The sequence below is a fragment of the Chaetura pelagica genome, unplaced genomic scaffold (genome assembly GCF_000747805.2).
Source record: "Chaetura pelagica isolate M959 unplaced genomic scaffold, ChaPel_1.0 scaffold296, whole genome shotgun sequence".
NCBI lineage: Eukaryota > Metazoa > Chordata > Aves > Apodiformes > Apodidae > Chaetura > Chaetura pelagica.
The window spans coordinates 467230-486846 of NW_009953648.1; the positions used below are offsets into that span (position 1 = coordinate 467230).

Consider the following 19617-nt stretch of genomic DNA (forward strand, 5'->3'; position numbering starts at 1 on the left):
TTCCCAATAAATACCTTGTCATCTGTGCAGTGGCAAGGGTTTGTTATCCTCTGGAAGTATGTTGGACACTGGCTTTTTTTTGGCTGTGAGGCAAAAGGCTGAATGATTGAGAGGCAGGCAGCACCTTTATTCAGTAACACAGGCAAAGCATACTCATCTGGAGAGAAAATCTACTTTTCTAAGGTGTCAATTAGAAAAAAAGGTAGAAAATTGCTGAAATCTGGAGCTGGTTTTGTATTTTTTAATTGAGTTTTCTTTCCTAACGACAACTTAATACAAACAATAAGTACAAAATTAATTCCCCTAAGAAAAAAAAAGCTATTAAGAGTGTGATTCTGTATCAACAGCATGTGAAGCTGTGTAATTGCTTACATATGTATTGCTCTGGTGTGTGCTCCCCGTTGCTGAATCCTATAATTTGATGCTATTCAAAGAGAATCAACTGTTTTTAAGGGAAATGCCTAGAAGCTACATATTGAAACATGATTAAAATTCAGGATTTCCAGCTTGCTTGTTTAAATCAGCAATTTTAATCACATTATTCCAGTCAATCCACCCTCAAACATACTTTATGAATAATACTTTAAAATAGTCCAAAATAAACAAGACCAAAGACCTCATCCTGTCTCAAACATCTGGAATATTTTAAGTGTCTAGGCCAGTCTTTTTACTGAGAACAGACCTGTCTTTCTTGCTTTATTTAATAAAGCAGCAGAGGTTTGTCCTGCTATGCCATGAACCTGCTCTGCTGTGCATGGTGGCAAGAAGAAATCCTGGTAGCAATGAAAGCTGCTTAAATACGTCAGGAGATTTCTGCTCTGGGGATTGGATGGTCTGGGTCAAATCTCGTTTAGGAAAGTGTGAAGAAGCAGGAAAGGTTTGTGTCTTCTCTGTGGCAAACATCCTTATTTCAGTTTTGTTGGTTTATGAGCCTGTGCACGCCAGAGTTCGTTTTCTTTTATTTGCTGCTGGCTGAAAATAGGAAGGAGGAGGGCTTAGCCCTTCTGGAGGCTGCTGCCTTGCTTTCCCTTTTGATGTTTCCTTTAAGCAAAACCCATTGGCCTTGTTCCTCTCTCCTGGCAACGGAGTGAACTAATGTGGCCAGATGCACCAGGAGCACGACAGCCAGAATACACTGTACTCTTCTAATGGGGACATTTATTTCTGGCTGCACTTGATGGTTCAGGCCTTGGTGCAGTGAGAGCTGTGGCACTAACCTGGGCTGTCCCAGTGCTTGTGACCTGGCCAGGAAAGCTGCTGGCATGGGGAAGGGAGGGATTCAGCTCATCCCTCACTTTCTCCCCAAAGTGGTGTTCATGCCCGTGGAGGAAGAAGACATCCTCACAAAATACCATTTTATAATTGTGTTTTTTTTTCCCTGGCTGGCAGCCTCCTGTCTCAGTGTCTCCTGAGACAGGGCGAGGAGATGAGGTGTTGCCCTTTTCATGGAGATGCTACAAACTCTTTTTTTGACCAGCACATCCTGGCTGTGCTGCTTGCAGGGGAGAGCAGCTCTGCTCTCACAGTGCATTCCTGACATATGTATTGCTCTGGTGTGTGCTCCCCGTTGCTGAATCCTATAATTTGATGCTATTCAAAGAGAATCAACTGTTTTTAAGGGAAATGCCTAGAAGCTACATATTGAAACATGATTAAAATTCAGGATTTCCAGCTTGCTTGTTTAAATCAGCAATTTTAATCACATTATTCCAGTCAATCCACCCTCAAACATACTTTATGAATAATACTTTAAAATAGTCCAAAATAAACAAGACCAAAGACCTCATCCTGTCTCAAACATCTGGAATATTTTAAGTGTCTAGGCCAGTCTTTTTACTGAGAACAGACCTGTCTTTCTTGCTTTATTTAATAAAGCAGCAGAGGTTTGTCCTGCTATGCCATGAACCTGCTCTGCTGTGCATGGTGGCAAGAAGAAATCCTGGTAGCAATGAAAGCTGCTTAAATACGTCAGGAGATTTCTGCTCTGGGGATTGGATGGTCTGGGTCAAATCTCGTTTAGGAAAGTGTGAAGAAGCAGGAAAGGTTTGTGTCTTCTCTGTGGCAAACATCCTTATTTCAGTTTTGTTGGTTTATGAGCCTGTGCACGCCAGAGTTCGTTTTCTTTTATTTGCTGCTGGCTGAAAATAGGAAGGAGGAGGGCTTAGCCCTTCTGGAGGCTGCTGCCTTGCTTTCCCTTTTGATGTTTCCTTTAAGCAAAACCCATCGGCCTTGTTCCTCTCTCCTGGCAACGGAGTGAACTAATGTGGCCAGATGCACCAGGAGCACGACAGCCAGAATACACTGTACTCTTCTAATGGGGACATTTATTTCTGGCTGCACTTGATGGTTCAGGCCTTGGTGCAGTGAGAGCTGTGGCACTAACCTGGGCTGTCCCAGTGCTTGTGACCTGGCCAGGAAAGCTGCTGGCATGGGGAAGGGAGGGATTCAGCTCATCCCTCACTTTCTCCCCAAAGTGGTGTTCATGCCCGTGGAGGAAGAAGACATCCTCACAAAATACCATTTTATAATTGTGTTTTTTTTTCCCTGGCTGGCAGCCTCCTGTCTCAGTGTCTCCTGAGACAGGGCGAGGAGATGAGGTGTTGCCCTTTTCATGGAGATGCTACAAACTCTTTTTTTGACCAGCACATCCTGGCTGTGCTGCTTGCAGGGGAGGCCAGCTCTGCTCTCACAGTGCCTTCCTGCAGACCTCACCTTCTGAATGTGGGGAGATGCTCTAGATAGAAATATAGATGAAAGCTCTCGTGCCACAAGTAGAGGAGTAGGAGGAGGGTTGTGTCCATCAGTGGAAAGCGTGCCAAGTGTGGAGGAGGCACATCTAGCCTGTCCTTGCATAGTTTAAGATGGGAAGATAATCAGATGTGTCCACTCGCATATCCAACCACCACAACTTCCTATGGACAGGGTATGGTGGAGACCAAGAGGAGCTATCAGAAATGCTTCCTGTTTCAATAGGAAATCCTCCCAAATGGATTTTCCAGGTTTTAGTCAACACATTTATACCTGCTGGATGGCTTTAGGCTTTAAAATGGTTTTGTCTGAATCGTGACAAACATCCCAGTGTTATGCAGGAAGCAGCAGGTCCTTTGATCAGTGCAATATCTCTTTGGTCTCGGGGGATCAATCCAGTTGTTCCGTAGACTTGAGGATTTTGTCATGGAGAACATGTATTTATTGTACAAAATAATTATCCTTGTCTTTGCTTCCATTTGCCTGTCTCCTACCTGCTGTGGGATTTTATCCCAGGTGTCTTTTTAAGTAGAAGGAAACAGATCAAGGAAAAGCAGAAGAGGGAAACCTGATTGAGAGAGAGGAGCACGAGCAGCTGTGTGTCTGTCTGTCCATCCCTGTGCAGCTGAGATCTCCACCTTCATTCAGCTGTGACCTCTCCAACCCAAGCAGGCAGATTTCTTGCATTACATGAAGAGGAAGGACATGAAGAAGCAGCAACCAAATGCTGCCCCTTTCCCTCCTCTCTGCACCCGCTACCCACCAGGATTTCTGCATTTAAACCCAAAGCTTAATGTATTCAGTGTGGTTTTGCTAGCAGATAATAGTGATCAGATATTCCTTTTCATACAGCACTTCCAAGCCAGCACAGCCTCGCCTCAGTCCACTTGGTATTCAGCATACCTGGCCGTACCCTGCAGGATGCTTTGATTCCACTTTGGCAGCTGTGTTTTATACTCTCCACCCCAATCAGCCACCAATTCTCCTTTCTCCAAACAGTCTTCCAAACCTGCTCCTGATGTGAGGTTTTAGTGCTCTCTTAGGAATTGGTCTGGGAGGGAGGAGGGAGCCAGTGCTTTGCTCGGCTCAGGGTCCCTCCTCCCCAGTGTCACGGAGCCAGCCTGGCTGCATGGGGACACGTTTGGTGGGTCAGGGTGGCATTTCTGCAAGGTTGAGGTGGCACGTGGGTTAAAGGGACATTGCTGGAGGGGAGAGTGGTCGTCGTTGGAGAGCCTGCTCCCATTTCCCATGTGGGACAAGGCTTTCCTATCTTTTGGGTGGGAGTGTGTGCCCTCAGCTCGCCCTTCCTGGTCAAAGCTGAAGTAACACATGGGCCCTAAAATAGCCCAACCTTTGTTTGCAGGTCAAGCTGTTCCTGCAGGGTCACATGTGCGATTAAATCTACAGACAGGAGACAGAGAAGCCAAACTCCCAGATGGTGAAAATGGTAAAAGTGACACAAGAGAAGAGAAAAGAAGAAAAAGGTACAGTGATGCACTGCATGAGGGGTGGGTGGGCTGTGGGATTCTTGCCTTTGAATAGAGGCTGGGTTCCCTGGTACACTCAGCTGCTGTCTCTTCCCAAGACTTAATTGCTGGTTTACAAGTTCAGCAGTGCTGGAAACTGAGCCCTGTCCTTTGTCATCCCTTTGAGATGGCTGTACAAGTGCCCTGAGTTGCATATTCAGAGACACCTTTGTGGCTTCTCATGCCATGACACTGAAACTAAATTTGCAATGTGGTTAATTCCTTATTCCTGACATTGTTTTAACTCAGTGCAGTCAGCAGGCTTTGCAGCATTCATTTGCTCATCAGTTATTGCCAGTGTTCTCCTTAGATCACACAATCTTCCGTGCACTCACATTTTTTAATTTGTTTTAAAAGTTTCACTGGTACTAGCTTTCCCCTTTCCTCCTAAAAAACACAGGTTTTAGGAACTTCCTTTCCTAAATTGTGTGGGATTTACCGTTATTACTTCACTTTCTCTCCAGTTACTCCTGTTTGGAGGATAGAGAGAGGCTCTTTAGCTTCATGATGCCTCGACAGTTGACCTTCCCTTTTTCTAGGCAAGTGTTTGTGACTTAGATAAACACTCTCTGAACCAGTGAGGTAGGTGTAAAGAATAACACAACATATTTCTTAGCATTCCTGTGTAATTTCTGCTTGGATTTACCCTTGCCCTGACTTTGTGTCTGACAATCATCACAACTTCAGCTGTAGATCTCTGTGTTAAAGCCTGCAAGTCCTCAGCAATGATTCAGCAGCACAGTGGTGCTTTTTTGTTTTTCCTATGAAACCTTCCCTGCTTTTCTGTATTCCTACAGGGAATTCAGAGGCATAAATTAATCAGCTATTTTTATTCTGGTAGGACTTGAGGTTTTAAGTCAGCCTGCAGATTGCAGAGCCTTTTTTGATTGTCAGGGCAGAGGTGTCTGCAAACTACACTCAAAAAGCAGCACTCAGACTTGTAAATATGGAGGGTTTGTGTGTGTTTTAAGTGAGATGTATGGAAATTCAGCACTCTTGGCTCCTTTCCTCCTGCCATTATCCATTGCTAGTGTATCACAATGAAAATATTATCTATACAATTGTTCACTCATAACTTGTTTTGCTTTGTTTCCTCTGCAAGGCTGGGCAAGGTGGATGTTGACTTTAATTCATTCACATCCCAGGAGCTCAAAAAGGCATTGGCTAAAATGAAGGAAAGTGAAAAAGCAGAAAAAAAGGTAAGGAGAGTTCCCTATTTCTCAAGCAATGCACAGTACACAGATGCAAACACCCTTATATGACTCAGAAATAGGATGGTTAAAGTAATTACTTGGGAAAATACTGTACAGACTAATCTTCTGGTGAATATGGACATACAATGGCTCTGATGTCAGTGTTAGATTTCCTGAGAAACTTGTACTCATCCTGGATTCTCTGTAAAAATGGAAACCTTTTGTTCAGGTCCATTTTATTAATTCCAAACGTAAAGACCTTGTATTTCAAGCTGCTTGTAAATACTTAAGTATATTCTCACAGTTCAGGGTATTCCATGGTAATAATGATCTTGTGGGCTGTCTGGGAAGAGGGGCTGGCGTGGGACCAGCAGGTTAGCTATCAGATGCTGCTGCTTTTGTGATCTTTATTCAAGTGAGTGGGGTCTCAGCTGGCAAACCAGATACAGTGTCCATGTAACTGTCCTTGAGAGCCATCCAGACACCAGATTTCTTGTTGTACTGATGACAAAGCAAAGCTGTGGGATCTTTCCTGTGACCCCAGAGCAGGTCTGGTCAGCAAGCTCTCCAGTGTGATGCTGCTCCCCTAATTTTTTTAATACCCATGTGATTAGACCTGAATTAATAATGCAAAAAAGATACTTGCAAACACTTGTGTGAACCCAGGGGCTCATTTCCTTTCCGTTGGGTGGTGTTTTGACCATTGTTTTGATTTCCTTATTCGACTGCCACTTGGTTCACAAAGATGTCTGCAGATCCCCAAGGTGGACTGGATTGAAGCATGATAGTATTTGTAAAGGAATTTACTTTGCTATTCACTCTCCTCCTTGATTAAGGTTTCCAGTCTCATGCCCTGAGTAATAAAACCCAAACAGCTGTGGTGAAGTACAGGCTGAAGTTTCCTTATATAAGCTGTAAGTTTCCCATTTAGTTACAAATAGTCCATGATCCAAAGGGTAAAAGAGAATGTAATGCTGTTTCCAGCCCTCCTCAGGCTTGGAGCTGGTCCCCAGCTGCTGGCATGACACTGGTGGGATGATACACAGCTTATGGATCACAGCCCTGTTGCCTTCTCCCCTCAGCATTATTTCCTTAGGCCCTAATTCCTCCTGCTGCCTTGACATTGTCTCACTCGAAGGAAAACAGAGGAAAGAGTCAAGGCTGGAAAGTTTTGGACCCACAGAAAATCTTTCCTTCCTCTATTTGCCACCAGGGCATTATCTCATTTTCTGTAAGATTATTTGTGTAGCAGCCGCCATTACTGATAGCAGGACTTCTTGAAATGAGTGTAATTTAAATGCAAAAACTAGTGATACTCTATTATGTGAAAATAAGCCATGTTTTTAAAAACCCTGCTAGAATAGCTATTGTCCCAGCAACTGGGCTAAAACCAGCTACATCTAATGGACCTAAAGTACTCCATTTAGAATCACACCTGCAGGGAGAAAATTCATCCTTGAAGTAACTGTGCCAAAGAAAATTAAGTTACACCAAGTGTGTTCCATCTATGCTCTTGCAGAAGCAATTCTGTGCAGTTGGGGGGAGGGTGGTGTTCTGGTACCTGTCATAATTAGGCCACTAGTCATTAGCGCCCATTGTATGGCTGCCATGGTTGACAGGCTTTACTGCCATCGCTCTTTTTTATTCCTCTGATGGCTCGAGCCCTTGGCTTCTCTTCACACATGGGGGAGTGGGGCAGTGTTTGCAGGGAGGAACACAGCACCTGCAAATGATCTAGCTGGGAGTCACTCCTGGATAAAAACCTATTTTGGTGTTTCTGTTGGTGGTAGAATCCCTTTCCAAGGGGGCTTTCTTACCTTCTCCTGTGGCAGGCCATCTTCAGTCCGGCCTCTCTGCTTCCTCTGTCCCCTCCTGTCCTAGTGCCACCAGTGCTGATGCTGGTGAACCAGACCCTGTCAGTCTGGGGTGCTCCCAGATCTCTAGCAGAGCTTTTTCCTTCTCACCACATGCTTTCCACAGCTCTCAGTTCATCACAGCCCTTGGGTGCTGTTTGTAGGAGGGGGATGAGCCACCGGGCAGGATGAACTGTCTCCTGGACAAGCCCTGTGGCACAGGGACACCTCAGCTGCCCCAGTCTTATCTGATCCTATATAGAATGGTTTGAGTGTGAAGGAACATTAAACATCATCTAGATCCAACCCCCCTGCATGGGCAGAGACACCTCCCACTAGACCAGGTTGCTCCAAGCCCCATCCAACCTGCCCTTCCAGGGATGGGGCAGCCACAGATTCTCTGGGCAACCTGTTCCAGTGTCTCACCACCCTCACACTAAACAATTTCTTCCCAATGTCTCACCTCAATCTCCCCTCTTCCAGTTTTAATCCGTTCCCCATATCTGGCTTCCTCCTTTCAAGGCTCACGAGGAAGAGGTGAGGAAGAAGTTCCGGCCCATAGAGCAGCTGAAGGAGGAGTTTGAAAAGCTGAATGTGAAGATGGAAACAGATTATGAAATTATGGTTAAATTAATCAGCAAGTTGAACAGCTCTGCCTCCACGCTGGATGAAAAAGTAGAAGCGCTTTATGATCTTGAATATTATGTTCACCAGGTAACAAAAATGCATTAGCAACTATCATGTAAAATCCAGGAGATATGGTGTCATAAATGTGGGTTTATATTTCTTATCGGTATTGGGTATTACAAATTGCTTAATTATCATAATCCTGGGACAGTAACAGACAGCAGAGGGCTACTGCAGGCTCATTTTTATATCCAAGCTAGAATAAATCATCACTTGTGCCAGTAGCAAGCAGTTTCCTAGGGGTTAGTGTTGCCTAATTTGTCATCTGCTCTCAGGCCTGTTTTTTTTTGCCATATGTTTTTTTCTTTGATAGGCTAAATGTTACAAAATGGGGTTTTATCTGCCATTTTGGGGTAAGTATAATGATGGCTGATAAAAAAAGAAAAGTGATTTTCTTGCTTCTGTGGAAAGCAACTGTGGCTGCAGGTAGATCCCATTACACAACTTCACAGGGAATGTCTTTGTACCAGAGATGGCAACAGTCACCCAAAAACCTGTATTTTGCTTTGGCATGAGTAAGAAACAGCCTGTAGAGCCTCTCACAGCTGGGCTGGTGGCAGAAAAGCCTGAAGAGGCTCCGGCAAATGGCAAGTTGCTGAGTGTGAGCTGAGCTGTGCTCATCAGCTCTGCATGAGGTTGAATGTAATTTCTGAAATCTCCCTTACTCGGATTTGTGCTCACACTTTCTCCCCCTCCTCTGATCCCTCTTGCTCTGCTTTCATCTCACACATTGTTACCTCCCGTTGGGTGCAGGCTCTGGGCACACTGCTCTCCTAACTCATGCCTTCCCATACTCAGCAGCTTGGGTGGGTGTCTGGCCATCAAGGCTGTGTTCTGCCTTGTGGGAAAGGACTGGGCTTCTCCCTCCGTGGTGACTGGGAGAGCTTTTAGTGTTGCCCTCAGTAACTTCATCATTTCAGAAGGTGAATGAGGCAATTCTTGGGAGATGCCACTGTGAGACCTTTCACTGGAATGCCAGTGCTTAAAGCCCAGCCTGCTATTCTGAAGGAAGGAAGCTGAAGGAATGTGCTGCTGAGAGAGGGAGTCCATGCACCAGCTAATAGAAGTGTTATTTCCAGGGCTCTTTGTCTTGAATTTCCACACTAAATCTCTGTCATACTCATGCAGAGGCTTCCTTGCTGTTTGTTCTCAATGCTTTTGTTTCACTGACGGCATCTGTCTGACTCAGAGAATAAGTGTGAACAATGGGTGCCCAAAGAGCTTCATATTTATACTCAGGGCTAATTCTTTCTGGTTAAGGGTGCCAGAGCATCAGGCCAGCATGCTAAAAAGCAAGCCTCAAACTCCATGGGATTCTTTGGATTTCAGCATAACGAGTCTGGACTATTCCAGCACAAAGCCCTGCCTGCTTGCAGCATGGGATGGGGCAAACAATTTCAGAAGGGCAAGAGGAGCAGGGAAGCAGTCCCTGCTCCCTGTGTGGGGACTGAAGCATCAAAGGGAACCATATCCAGCTTCAAAGGGGCTGGAAAGGGGGAAATTGTAGGGAGGCTGGCAGGGAGCACAGAGGCCTCTTTTGTGCATCCATCACAAGGTTGCTCTGTGCCTGCACTGTCGGGGCAGATGGCTGGGCAGCACCTTCTCATCAGGCAGGAAGCTGATAAGAAATATGACTTGTCTCTAAGCCAGCATGGCTTTTCCTCCTCTTTCTTCTTCCAGCCAGTTGAATGCATCCAGAGCATTATCTCTGCTTGGTACTGACTTTAACAGCACTGGCTTAATGTAATTACTGAATAGCAGCCAAATATGCTTGTACTGCATAACCTGGGAAGGGCTGAACTTGTCAGGAGTCCTCTGTGGCAAGGCATAGCATGCTGTCCTGGAGGACAGGGATCCTTGCAGGCAGGGGTGGCCCAGGGCAGCGTGTACCCACGTTTGGGACCAGCGCTGGCTCTGCTGCTCTTTCTTCCCCCAGCCTCCCTCTGAGCGTAACGTGCCACAGCTTTTGATAATCGTTTGGCTCCTGGCTGTCCTGCTGCTGCTGCCTCTGGTGCACAAAACAGCCTGTCAAGTGGAAAATGCCATGCCCTGTAGGGTCTGCAAGCAAAGGATGCTCTCTGGTCCACGGCACAGTCTTTAGCCCCCGGGAGTGCTGGGATGTGAAGCAGCACGTGTCTCCGAGGGGATGCGGTGGCCAGGCCTGAGCTGGGGGAGAGATGCTCCCTCCTGCTTCTGAAGAGTCAGCCCCAGGGCTCTGTGTTTGCTCAGCTTTTGGTTGCCAGCTCTGGTTTACTTCTCATCAGTCAGGCTTCAACTTGGCATGTTTGGGAGCCCATCTTGGAGAAAGAGCAGGAAGGTTTGGCTTGCTAGATTATCTGTAATGCATAAAAACCAAATGCAAATGTGAAAAGGCCAGAGCATAACTCATTTATAAACAGAATTCATGGTGCTTGCACAGCAGTATGAGGAGCCAAGACCCGTTCTCACGCATTGCATGCTCTTTCTCTCAATTATTTACTCTCCTTATCTTCCTCTCTCTCCTCCTCTGACATGCTACACTATTTCTCACTGCTAATTTCCTCCCCGTTGCGTCCAGCTGACTCGCTGCTTCTTCCTCGCTTTCGTTTTCTAACATTTTCTCTCTCACTTCCCCTCCTCTTTTTCTTTCTCCTCCAATTTGCAGCTGCTCCTTGAATAATTGTTGGCTCTTCTCCTGCCCCCTCACCCACCTTCCCCATCTACTTTACTCAGGAGCTCTTTTGATCTTTGGCTTCCCCGCTGTTTGGCGTGGACTGAAGCAAGGCACGAGCTGCTGCCTCACAGCATCCGCTGCTGTCCTGAGAGGTTGATACTTTGAAGGTGTGGAGTTTGGGAGTTTTGTTGGTTTGCAACAGTGAGTGAAGGAAGAAGCTCTCACAACAGACTCCAGTTAAAAGATAAATACATCTTCAAAATAAGCTTCTCAGCACACTTTGTATTCTGCAGTTGAGGTGTCTTGGTGACACTGGGGCTGGCCTGAAGGACTTCAGTGTTGATGAAGATACAGTGACAGTTGGTTTTACCACGACTGATGCAGGATGCAAACTTCTGCCTGTTTGTGCATTTCACTCTTGAGCAGAAGTCAATGTCAAATTCCAGAATTAAAACAGTCTCAGAGTTTTGACAGAGGCTGAGCAACAAAAGCACCTGCCAGTAGCTGAAATTGGGTTGCTGCGTAGATTTCTTTTTAGACACGAATGGGCGTGCAGAAAAGTAAAAGGCAGGTGCAGTTTATAGGGACAGTTAAAAGAATGGGATCTGAAAGGATACAAAAGCTGCTGCAAATCCTGAACCAGCCCCAGCAGACCTGCAGAGATCAGCTTTCTGTCAGCAGCTTTGCAGAGGGACAGCAAGAGGTGGGTATTGTCTTGTTGGGGAGAAGAGAGGAGCTGTAGCTCCCCAGCTCCTGCTTTGGTAACAACAGACCTGTAAGACATAAAGCAAAGCAGCTTCTTCATTCTCTTGGATACCTAAAATATCCAGCTTGTGACCAGTTGTGGTGAAGACACACAGCTGAGGCAAAAATAACATTGAGCATGAAGTCACTCTTGACTAAAAGGGCTCTCAAGCTGGAGCGCAGTGACTGAGACCAACATTCGCTGCACACCTTATGGTGTTTGTCCTGTCCCACCCCATTGCTGAAGCTGGGGAGCTCGGTTTGCCCAGCTGATAAATCATATTTAGGTTCTATTTCCATCTACCAACATATGCTGTTGTCTCCCTGTCTTTCAGAGAGGAGAAATGTTGAAATTCTAAACCCAATTTTTTTGCACACTCAATTCTGAGCGTTCATCAGATTCTCCTTTAAGCTGAAATTAAAAATAAATTGAAAACTAAAATGCATTTATTTGACTTTAGGCTGAATGTTGTACTTGAAGTACTTTGTGCTGTTTCTCTAAATTTTGTTTGGGAGCCACTTGAACCCTTTTCTAATCTCCTTTCTGAGAACAGATGCCGACTGCCATTTGTGCCTGGTTAGCCCTGAGTTTGGTTAAAGCCAAAGACTGATGAATCCCCACTAATGTTTAAACTTTCCCCTACTGGTAGTTAGTCTTATTAGTTAGTCTGCTTGAGGAAAGTCATTTCTGAGTCTGCCCTGAGGAGAAGCTCCTTGCTGACCCTTCCAAACAGGGACTGGCTTTTTCTTTTCATGTCCACATGAAATTGTCAATCGTGAAAAACACCCAGAGTGGCCCAAGTGTCTTGCTGGGAGCAGAGGTCATGCTGCCTGGGTACCATCACTGCTGACATCCCTCACTTCTGGTGCTACAATTACAGCATCAATTAATTAATTGCATTTGCAAAATAAACAATTCCCTGAGTTCCCTGCAGTGGCCTGCTCATGTGAGACATCAAAGAACTGGGTTTTTTTGACACCACCAGATTTACTGAATTTTTTACGTTACCTGAGTTACCAAGATGCATGTCCAGAATAGTTTTGATAGCTAATAAAAATATTTGAGTTTTCAGTGATGCCTTCTGCATGTGATAATAGCCACTTGTGCTATTGTGCTTCTGCAACCATGACATGGGCTGCTCCCAAGCAGTCTTGTACGAAATTCAAACCACATTTGTTCCTTTGCCATTTTTAATTGCTTTTAAAACTCAGCGCTGGTTCGACTAGGAGGGGTGAGGTGCTCTGCTTTCTGGAGCAAGCTGTTCTTCAGGAGTTGTTGAGTGGAATCTGACTGGGGTGTTTGAATTGACGGGACCTGCTCTCTCCCAGGTGGACAATGCTAAGGACTTCCTCTCCATGGGTGGACTCCAGCTGGTGATTGAAGGGCTGAACAGCACCGAGCCTGCGCTGAAGGAGCACGCGGCCTTCGTCTTGGGAGCTGCACTGTCCAGGTGAGCTCTCTCCCACCAGCCTGGCAGGGGGAAAACCTTGGGAGACCAGACTGGCTTTGTGCCTCTCTTGATTTCTAATAGCAGGAGCTGAGAGCTTTTCTCATCCTGCCACACACCGCATTGTCTTCTCCCCTGCCTAGCCCTTCCCTTGCAGCACCACTTACCCTGGTCTTCTTGTCAATGTGTCCTCACCCAGCTCATTAGACTTAGTCAGAAGTAATTCAGCGTGGAAGCTATGATTGTTTCTTGACTTCCCTGGGCTTCTTGTTTTTACAAAGTTTGAGGGGAGTAGTTCTGCCTCCCCTCCTCTTTCCTTGGCAACCCTCTCGGGGGGGAGATCTGGAGGATGGTGAAGCCCACCAGGGAGCACCTTTCTCTCCTGCATCTTGCTTCTAGGCTGCTTTAGGATAGTGAGATGCTGACTTTGGAAATATATAAACTTTTGTGGTCTTTGGAGAGGGATTTAAGCCCCATGGACATGTGCCTGTGACCCACAGGCATAACCAAAGGATGTCAGTTAGACACAGAGTTGGGAGGGGAGTCAGGAGGTCACATCAAGAGAAGACTGGTCGAAAGGTTGCTTGTGGTTCACTGGGAGGTGGCTGTTGCCCAAAGGAGCCCCAGTTGGCTTCATGCTCAGGCATAATTGTAGTGCTACAGGTGGTGCCATGTGGGCTCAATGGATTTTATTGGTGCCCTTTTTGTTTTAAGGGTTTTGGGGCTTTCGGGGGTGCATGTGTTGCACATTCAAGTGTGCAGAGACTTTTAGAAATGCACTGGATGGAACTAAACTTCAAGGTCAAAGTGCAGAGTGAAGACAAAGTCAGGGCTGTTATATCTGCATATTTTATGTCTAAAAATACAGTCACCTTCTCCACCACTATAAATTGTTTATCACTTGGTCTACAAATCTACATTTCTTTTACCATCTTGTATGTGTTGCCTTTGGTCCTCAGCATGTGTGAAGTAATATGGCTTCGTGGCCAGCAGCACGTACCCAGATTTACACCGGGAAAGGATACAGTTTATGTTCTGAAACAGAGTTTGACTTGTTGATCCCAAGATATGTTCTTTCCTATCAGAAACACAGACCTGCTCTTCATATTCTGGTGTACCTTAATGTTTGAAGCAGTATTGTAATTGTTTCCTTAAGTTCTTTAATAGCACGTAGACTCTTCATGATATGTTTCAGAGAGAGAAAATCATATAGAGGCTCTGGAAACATTTGCAGGTAACCTGTGAAATGACAAGGGGTATTAAATCACTTGTTTCTTGAGTTAGCTAATGTGACATGATTAAGACTCAAAAAAATTCATTGTCTCATGATATGAGTGTGTAGCAGTGGCCACAAAACTAATGGTTTTGTACAGTATTCCTTAATTAATTGCAATTAATTTGCTTTCTTTGGACAGAAACAATCTCTTTTCTAATATGACAACATTCAAATACTGCTTTGGAAACTTTTAGACCTTTTTTCTTGAAAGGACATTCTGACAGATGGTGATTTTGAGTGGTTGGGATGATGCATTGTCTGAGAGCCCAGTTCCAAAATGTGAGGAATATTATGCCTGTTTTTTGGGTTTGCTTTTTCCCCCCTTGCTGTGCTTAAGCTTTCTCAATAGACACCTACATACCATCTCATCTACTTTGTGCTATCTGCTTAATTTGTTTGTTCATGCATTTTCTCAGCTTACTCCGTGCTCCATTTAAACTGCCACGGGCATTTGAAGTACTTCACACTAAGCATTTTCTGATGTCTTGTGTTTCTGAGAGGTTGTTGTTTCCTTCACTCATGGTTGTTCTTACAGGCCTCAGTTAGGTGGTAGGACTTCCCAGTAAATGCCCAGAGGTGTCATAGCTCACTGGGCTGTAGGATCACAGTCTGATCTGTGCTTGTGTGCCTGGGGCTGGTATCAGATCCTACACTGGATGCTGAGCTGTGCCTGGACAAGAGGCCATGGTCTGCTGCTCACCAAATGGGTCTGTGGCCACCTCCCAAGTCTCTTTAGCCAGGTTGGCTCAGGCCAGCAGTTTCAAGCCAGGCAAACCTTCCCAGAGGAAAATGGGACCTGATGATAGCAGCTCCTTAGCCCAGCCTGGGAGGTCATTAACTCCTGGCACAACTGAATCTGGCAGAGGGAGTTTGGGGTTGTCTGTAGACAAGTTGTTTTATGCAGGAGAAGCCTGCAGAAATGCTGAGCAGTTTCAGATGGGTTTGTGTCTCATGCAGAACTTTTCAGCTCTCAAAAATACCTGAGTCTTCTCTGGATTTTTGTTGTCTTTGACTCTGCTCAGGTAGTGAAGCAGGTAAAAGATGGAGAAATCAGCTGCATCACTCAGGTCTTGCCTGCTTGTAGTCAGGCTGGGACCTGTCTCAGAGGTCTGGCAGTGCTGCAAACCCATTTGGAATCAAAGGGCTCTTAAGTGGAGCAGCTCCTTGAGCCAGGTGGCTGGCCAAGATGTTGGATCAGCAAAGGCAGGAGGAGGAGAAGGCTCAGAAAAGGGCATTTCTCCCTCCTGGGAGAATCAGGATTTTTCCCTCCTGATTTCACTCTTTATTTGTTTGGCTTAAACTGGTCTCGAGCAACTTTAGCACAGGAGAGTCTGGTTTTCAAGGCAGAGGGTCCCAGGGTGCTGCCTGCACAGACACTGCCCTCCTGGTGTCCATCTGCCTTGGTGAGCCTCTACCCTGGAAGAGGCAATGCAGGAAATCAAGGTTTCAGCTCTTGTTTCTCTTCTTTGCCCTCCATTTTAGGCATTTGGGGTTTAATTGCCGGGCGCGACCAAATCAAACGTCATTCCATCTGGTAGAGTTTTCTGAAGTGCTGCCCTTATTGCAACTCTGCAGCCTCATCACAGTCCTACTGGTTTTCAACCTTTAACAAATTGTTTTCTGTTCGGCAGTTTGCAAAAGTAAACTGCATTTGAACAATCCTCAAGTGCTCTGATTGCAAATAAAAGTTAAATGCACTAACAAAAATAATTGCTAGGCATGTGGGATTGTACATTTAGGTATCCATAATTCACTAACAGTATATGCCAATACACAACATTATCTGGGTTTTCAGTGATTGCATTAGCATAAAAGCATGTTCGCATTTATCCAGTGGTACTAACATTTAAATATATATAAGTATGAAATATTAAGAAACAGCATTTTGGAAGCAAGTGAAACTACTGTCTGTAAAATGTTCTTGTATATTTTTGAAGGTACGCTGTAGGATCTTTGGGTTGACAATCAGCACTCGCACCATTGGGTCCAAACATTGCAAAAATGTCAATGTTTTATGCAAAGAGGAGCTATATTGAGCTAAAAAAGATTGCTGATGAGAGAAGTGTCTTCTGATGTCCTCTAAGCTATTTACAGGCAGCATCTTCCTTTGTTCCTAGCACAGCCAGGAACTCTGTGCAGTTTGGGTCTAGATGCTTCACAAGACTGGAAATGTTAGCCAGAAAGGATTATGCTTGTGATTAAAACCTCCATTTTTAAAAAACTTTACCTCCAGGAAATGTTTTTCCACACCAATAATTGGAACATTTTAATATTTTGTAATAAAAGGATTTTTGTAATCCGTTTAGAAGGGGAATAATAATTTATGTCAAATGCATTCTTGAAGCTTTATCCCAGATGCTTCCCATGTGCTTAGGGGTGAATTGGAAGTGAGGGCAGAGAGAAGCTAAGTCATGGAACCTTCAGGGCAAGGAGAAGCAGTTTGCTTTTCATGGAAAGAGGGCAGAAAGTGCAAAAGGGGAGATTTTGGCCTGGGTTAAGTGGGAAGCCAAGAGGAAAGTCACTTGTGCAGAGAAATTTGTGGTGTTTTGGCCAGTCCTTTAAAAACCCCAGGGCTGTTCAAAGGGGGTAGCCAGGGGGCAGGATCCCAATCTGATGGTCCCAGTTTGTCATCAATCCCATCAGGAGGCAGAGCAGTCCCCAGCACAGACTCTTCAACCCACCCATGGGATCTCCCTGATCCCTGCTTTGGACCTGAGGGATAAAGCAGGTGTTACAGGACTTGGTAAAGGCCTGAGAGCAAACTCATCACAGGTAATAACTCAAGCAGCGTCTTGTGGAAGCACTCAAGAGCTTCCTAGGGATTACATGCATCAGAGTATTGCTTGTCTTACCATATCCCATAAGATTAAATCCCTTAAATGATGCTGGTGTGCACCACAAACATCCCAGTCACCATTATTCCTGTCCCTGCTCTATCCACTGATGTTTTGGTGGTGTCCCTTCTCCTGGGGTTCACCACTTCTGTCTCTTGTCAGAGAAGCACCAGCTTCTTCAGGATGTCTTTGTCAAGAGGAAGAAGCTTCCACCAGACTTAATGACTTTGAATGAAGTCCAGCTTCACAATGAAACTGGTTGACACTCACTGCTGTTGAAGAACATTAGGACCCAAGCAATAAACCCAGGAAAAGTAAAATTAAAGACCTTGCTTTGATGCTGTCTTGAAAGGACATAAGAATTCCTGGGCAGAGAAATAAATCTAGTTAGCTTAACAAGCACTGTCCCTACCCATTTATTTAAAATCCATCTTCATGTTCTTTCCTTCCTCCTCTAGCTTCTCATTTTACATCCTACAATCTTTGCCCATCTCTTTGTCCATTTTCCATGTTTTTTTTCAGTGGCCCTGTTTGCCACCATATGTTTGTCACCTCCCAGCCAGTAATTCCAGCCAGACTCCCTGCCTGCTTGTAATTCCTTGCCTTGTAGATTGTCTCTTCTATTTTTATTTGAACTCCTGACTTGCGTGGAGTTATCAGCCTCACTGCACTTCATTTCAAATGAATTTGATTGGGTCACCTCATTTTTTTTTCTGTAACAATAATGAACTCAACCTATTTAGCCTTTCCCCATTATAAATAACCTGAACAAAAACTGCACTGCAGTAGAAAATGGTGTTTTATCATGATGCTTAATTACACAAGAATAAATCCCTTAACGTTTTTCAGGACCTGAAATCTAACATGAAAGTGTAATTAACAATTTAATAGTAGACTGCTGTCCTTGTGCTCTCAGGAAGGCAAGGAGAGCAGACCCCACAAGAAAAATCTAGAATCCGAGGTTTGCCCCTGCTTTTGTTTGGGAATTGCTTTGGGAATTTCAGTGCTAGGGAGATGCTGGTGTCCGGAAGCAATGCAGGGTTAGGTGCTCATCCTGTGCCAGGGATGTTGTCCTCAGGTGCCTGCAACTACTGGAGAGCTGACAAGGTGGGATGGACATTTTAGCCTTACCCTTTGGGATTGGTTTTATGCCGAGGATAATGTCACTTGTGTGAAATGTGAGAATTTTGGAGAGTTGCCCCATCCAGGGGTCTGGGCTGGGCTGTTGGTGTTTGAGGGGAGTACAAAAAGGTTAAGCAGTGAGGCTGTGGATTGCTGAAATTGGAGTGTCAGGCCTCACATCACACTTCAGCAGTGAGCAAACCTGCACAGTTCCCCAGCACTGGGGACTGCTGAGTTTTCTCAGTTATCCTCAGGGATGCTGGTGGTCTCTTCCTCGTGGGCCCTTCACACAGAGAGGAGTGTACCCAGAGCCAGATGCTAGTTGGAGCAGCATGGGATCAGGGAGCTTGTTCCCAGACCTGTGTGAGGTGGCCTGCCCTGAAAACATAGGCAGAAGGAGCTTCTGGGACTGTGGCAGGGCTTGGGAGCACCAGGAAGCTGCTCCAGCAGGGAAATTGGTGACAACATGCAGGAAAAACTCATCACAGCCGGGTTGTGTGTTACATAAAACACATTGTTTCTGTCTATTCTCGTTTGGTAAATGCTCTCCACTAAAGCATTTGAGTTATTGTGGTGGTTTCCATTTAAAATGTGCATTTGGAATGGTTACCTAACCACTTTCTGCAAAAAAAGAATGGGCCCAAACTTACTGTTTCTCAGTGTAGACCTCATTTCCTCGCTGGACACAACATGTATTCCGCTGTCTCTTCAGCTTCTATTTATTCATCATCCATGTTCTCTGTTTATCCTTTTTACTCCAGCCTGTGCACTCAGCTAATGGCTTCACAAGCTTCAAAGATTTCCCTGCCTGACACCTCCATTATTGTCCTGACCTGCTGTGACTTTCCCATGTTGCATGTTCTCGGTGTTCCCTCCCAGTAATAGGTGCGAAACGCTCCACAAAGCAGCTTCTGTGTCTGCTCTTTAATCAGGGCTACAGGAGGCTGTAGCAACCTGTGGTTAATGTGTTTCAGAAGGGAGGTGGAAAAAGTGTATTGAAGAGAACAAAGCAGCTAAGAATGGGAGGAAGATGAACAATGAAAGCAGGAAAATGGAGGATCCAGCCCCAATTATGTACCTGCTCCCAGCAGGGTTTGGGGTGGACAGGACTGAGCCAGCGATTAGGATTACAGCTATTGTCTGAGCTTGTGTAGGAGGATCCAGATTCCATGTCTTCCTTGGCCTGTCCTGCTGTGTGTGTCCTCCTGCCCCTTTCCTGATTGTGGCTTTTGTTGGGTTTAATGGCTGGCAGTCTGGACACAGCCAGTGGGCAAAGGCACATCCAGGCAGTTTGCAGTGTGACTGGTGCTGGCAGAATTGAGCATTCAGGGAGGTCTTGGAGGGCTGCCCTTTGCTCTTGTGAGCTGTCTTCTGGATTTAGCTACATTACTCACTGTAACTCTGTTGTTCCCCTGCTCTTCCCCTTGTGGCTTGGAGAGGAAGGCAGAGCTGTTGGATGCAGAGCTTGCACAGGAGGCAAAATAATAGGCCAGCAGCTACAGGCTTTCATGGCATCTAAGACTGGCCCTTGCC

At 45.4% G+C, this 19617-nt stretch overlaps 1 protein-coding gene across 1 annotated transcript in view; it reads left to right on the forward strand.

Annotated features, from left to right (window-relative positions):
- The window catches only part of SIL1 (SIL1 nucleotide exchange factor), a 72185-nt gene that overhangs the window by 25824 nt on the left and 26744 nt on the right, over positions 1–19617 (forward strand). Inside the window, exons 3-6 of the mRNA XM_009999945.1 lie at positions 4112–4232; positions 5377–5473; positions 7843–8034; positions 12734–12855. Coding sequence (XP_009998247.1) covers positions 4112–4232; positions 5377–5473; positions 7843–8034; positions 12734–12855 — 532 coding nt within the window. The remainder of the gene's footprint in view (positions 1–4111; positions 4233–5376; positions 5474–7842; positions 8035–12733; positions 12856–19617) is intronic.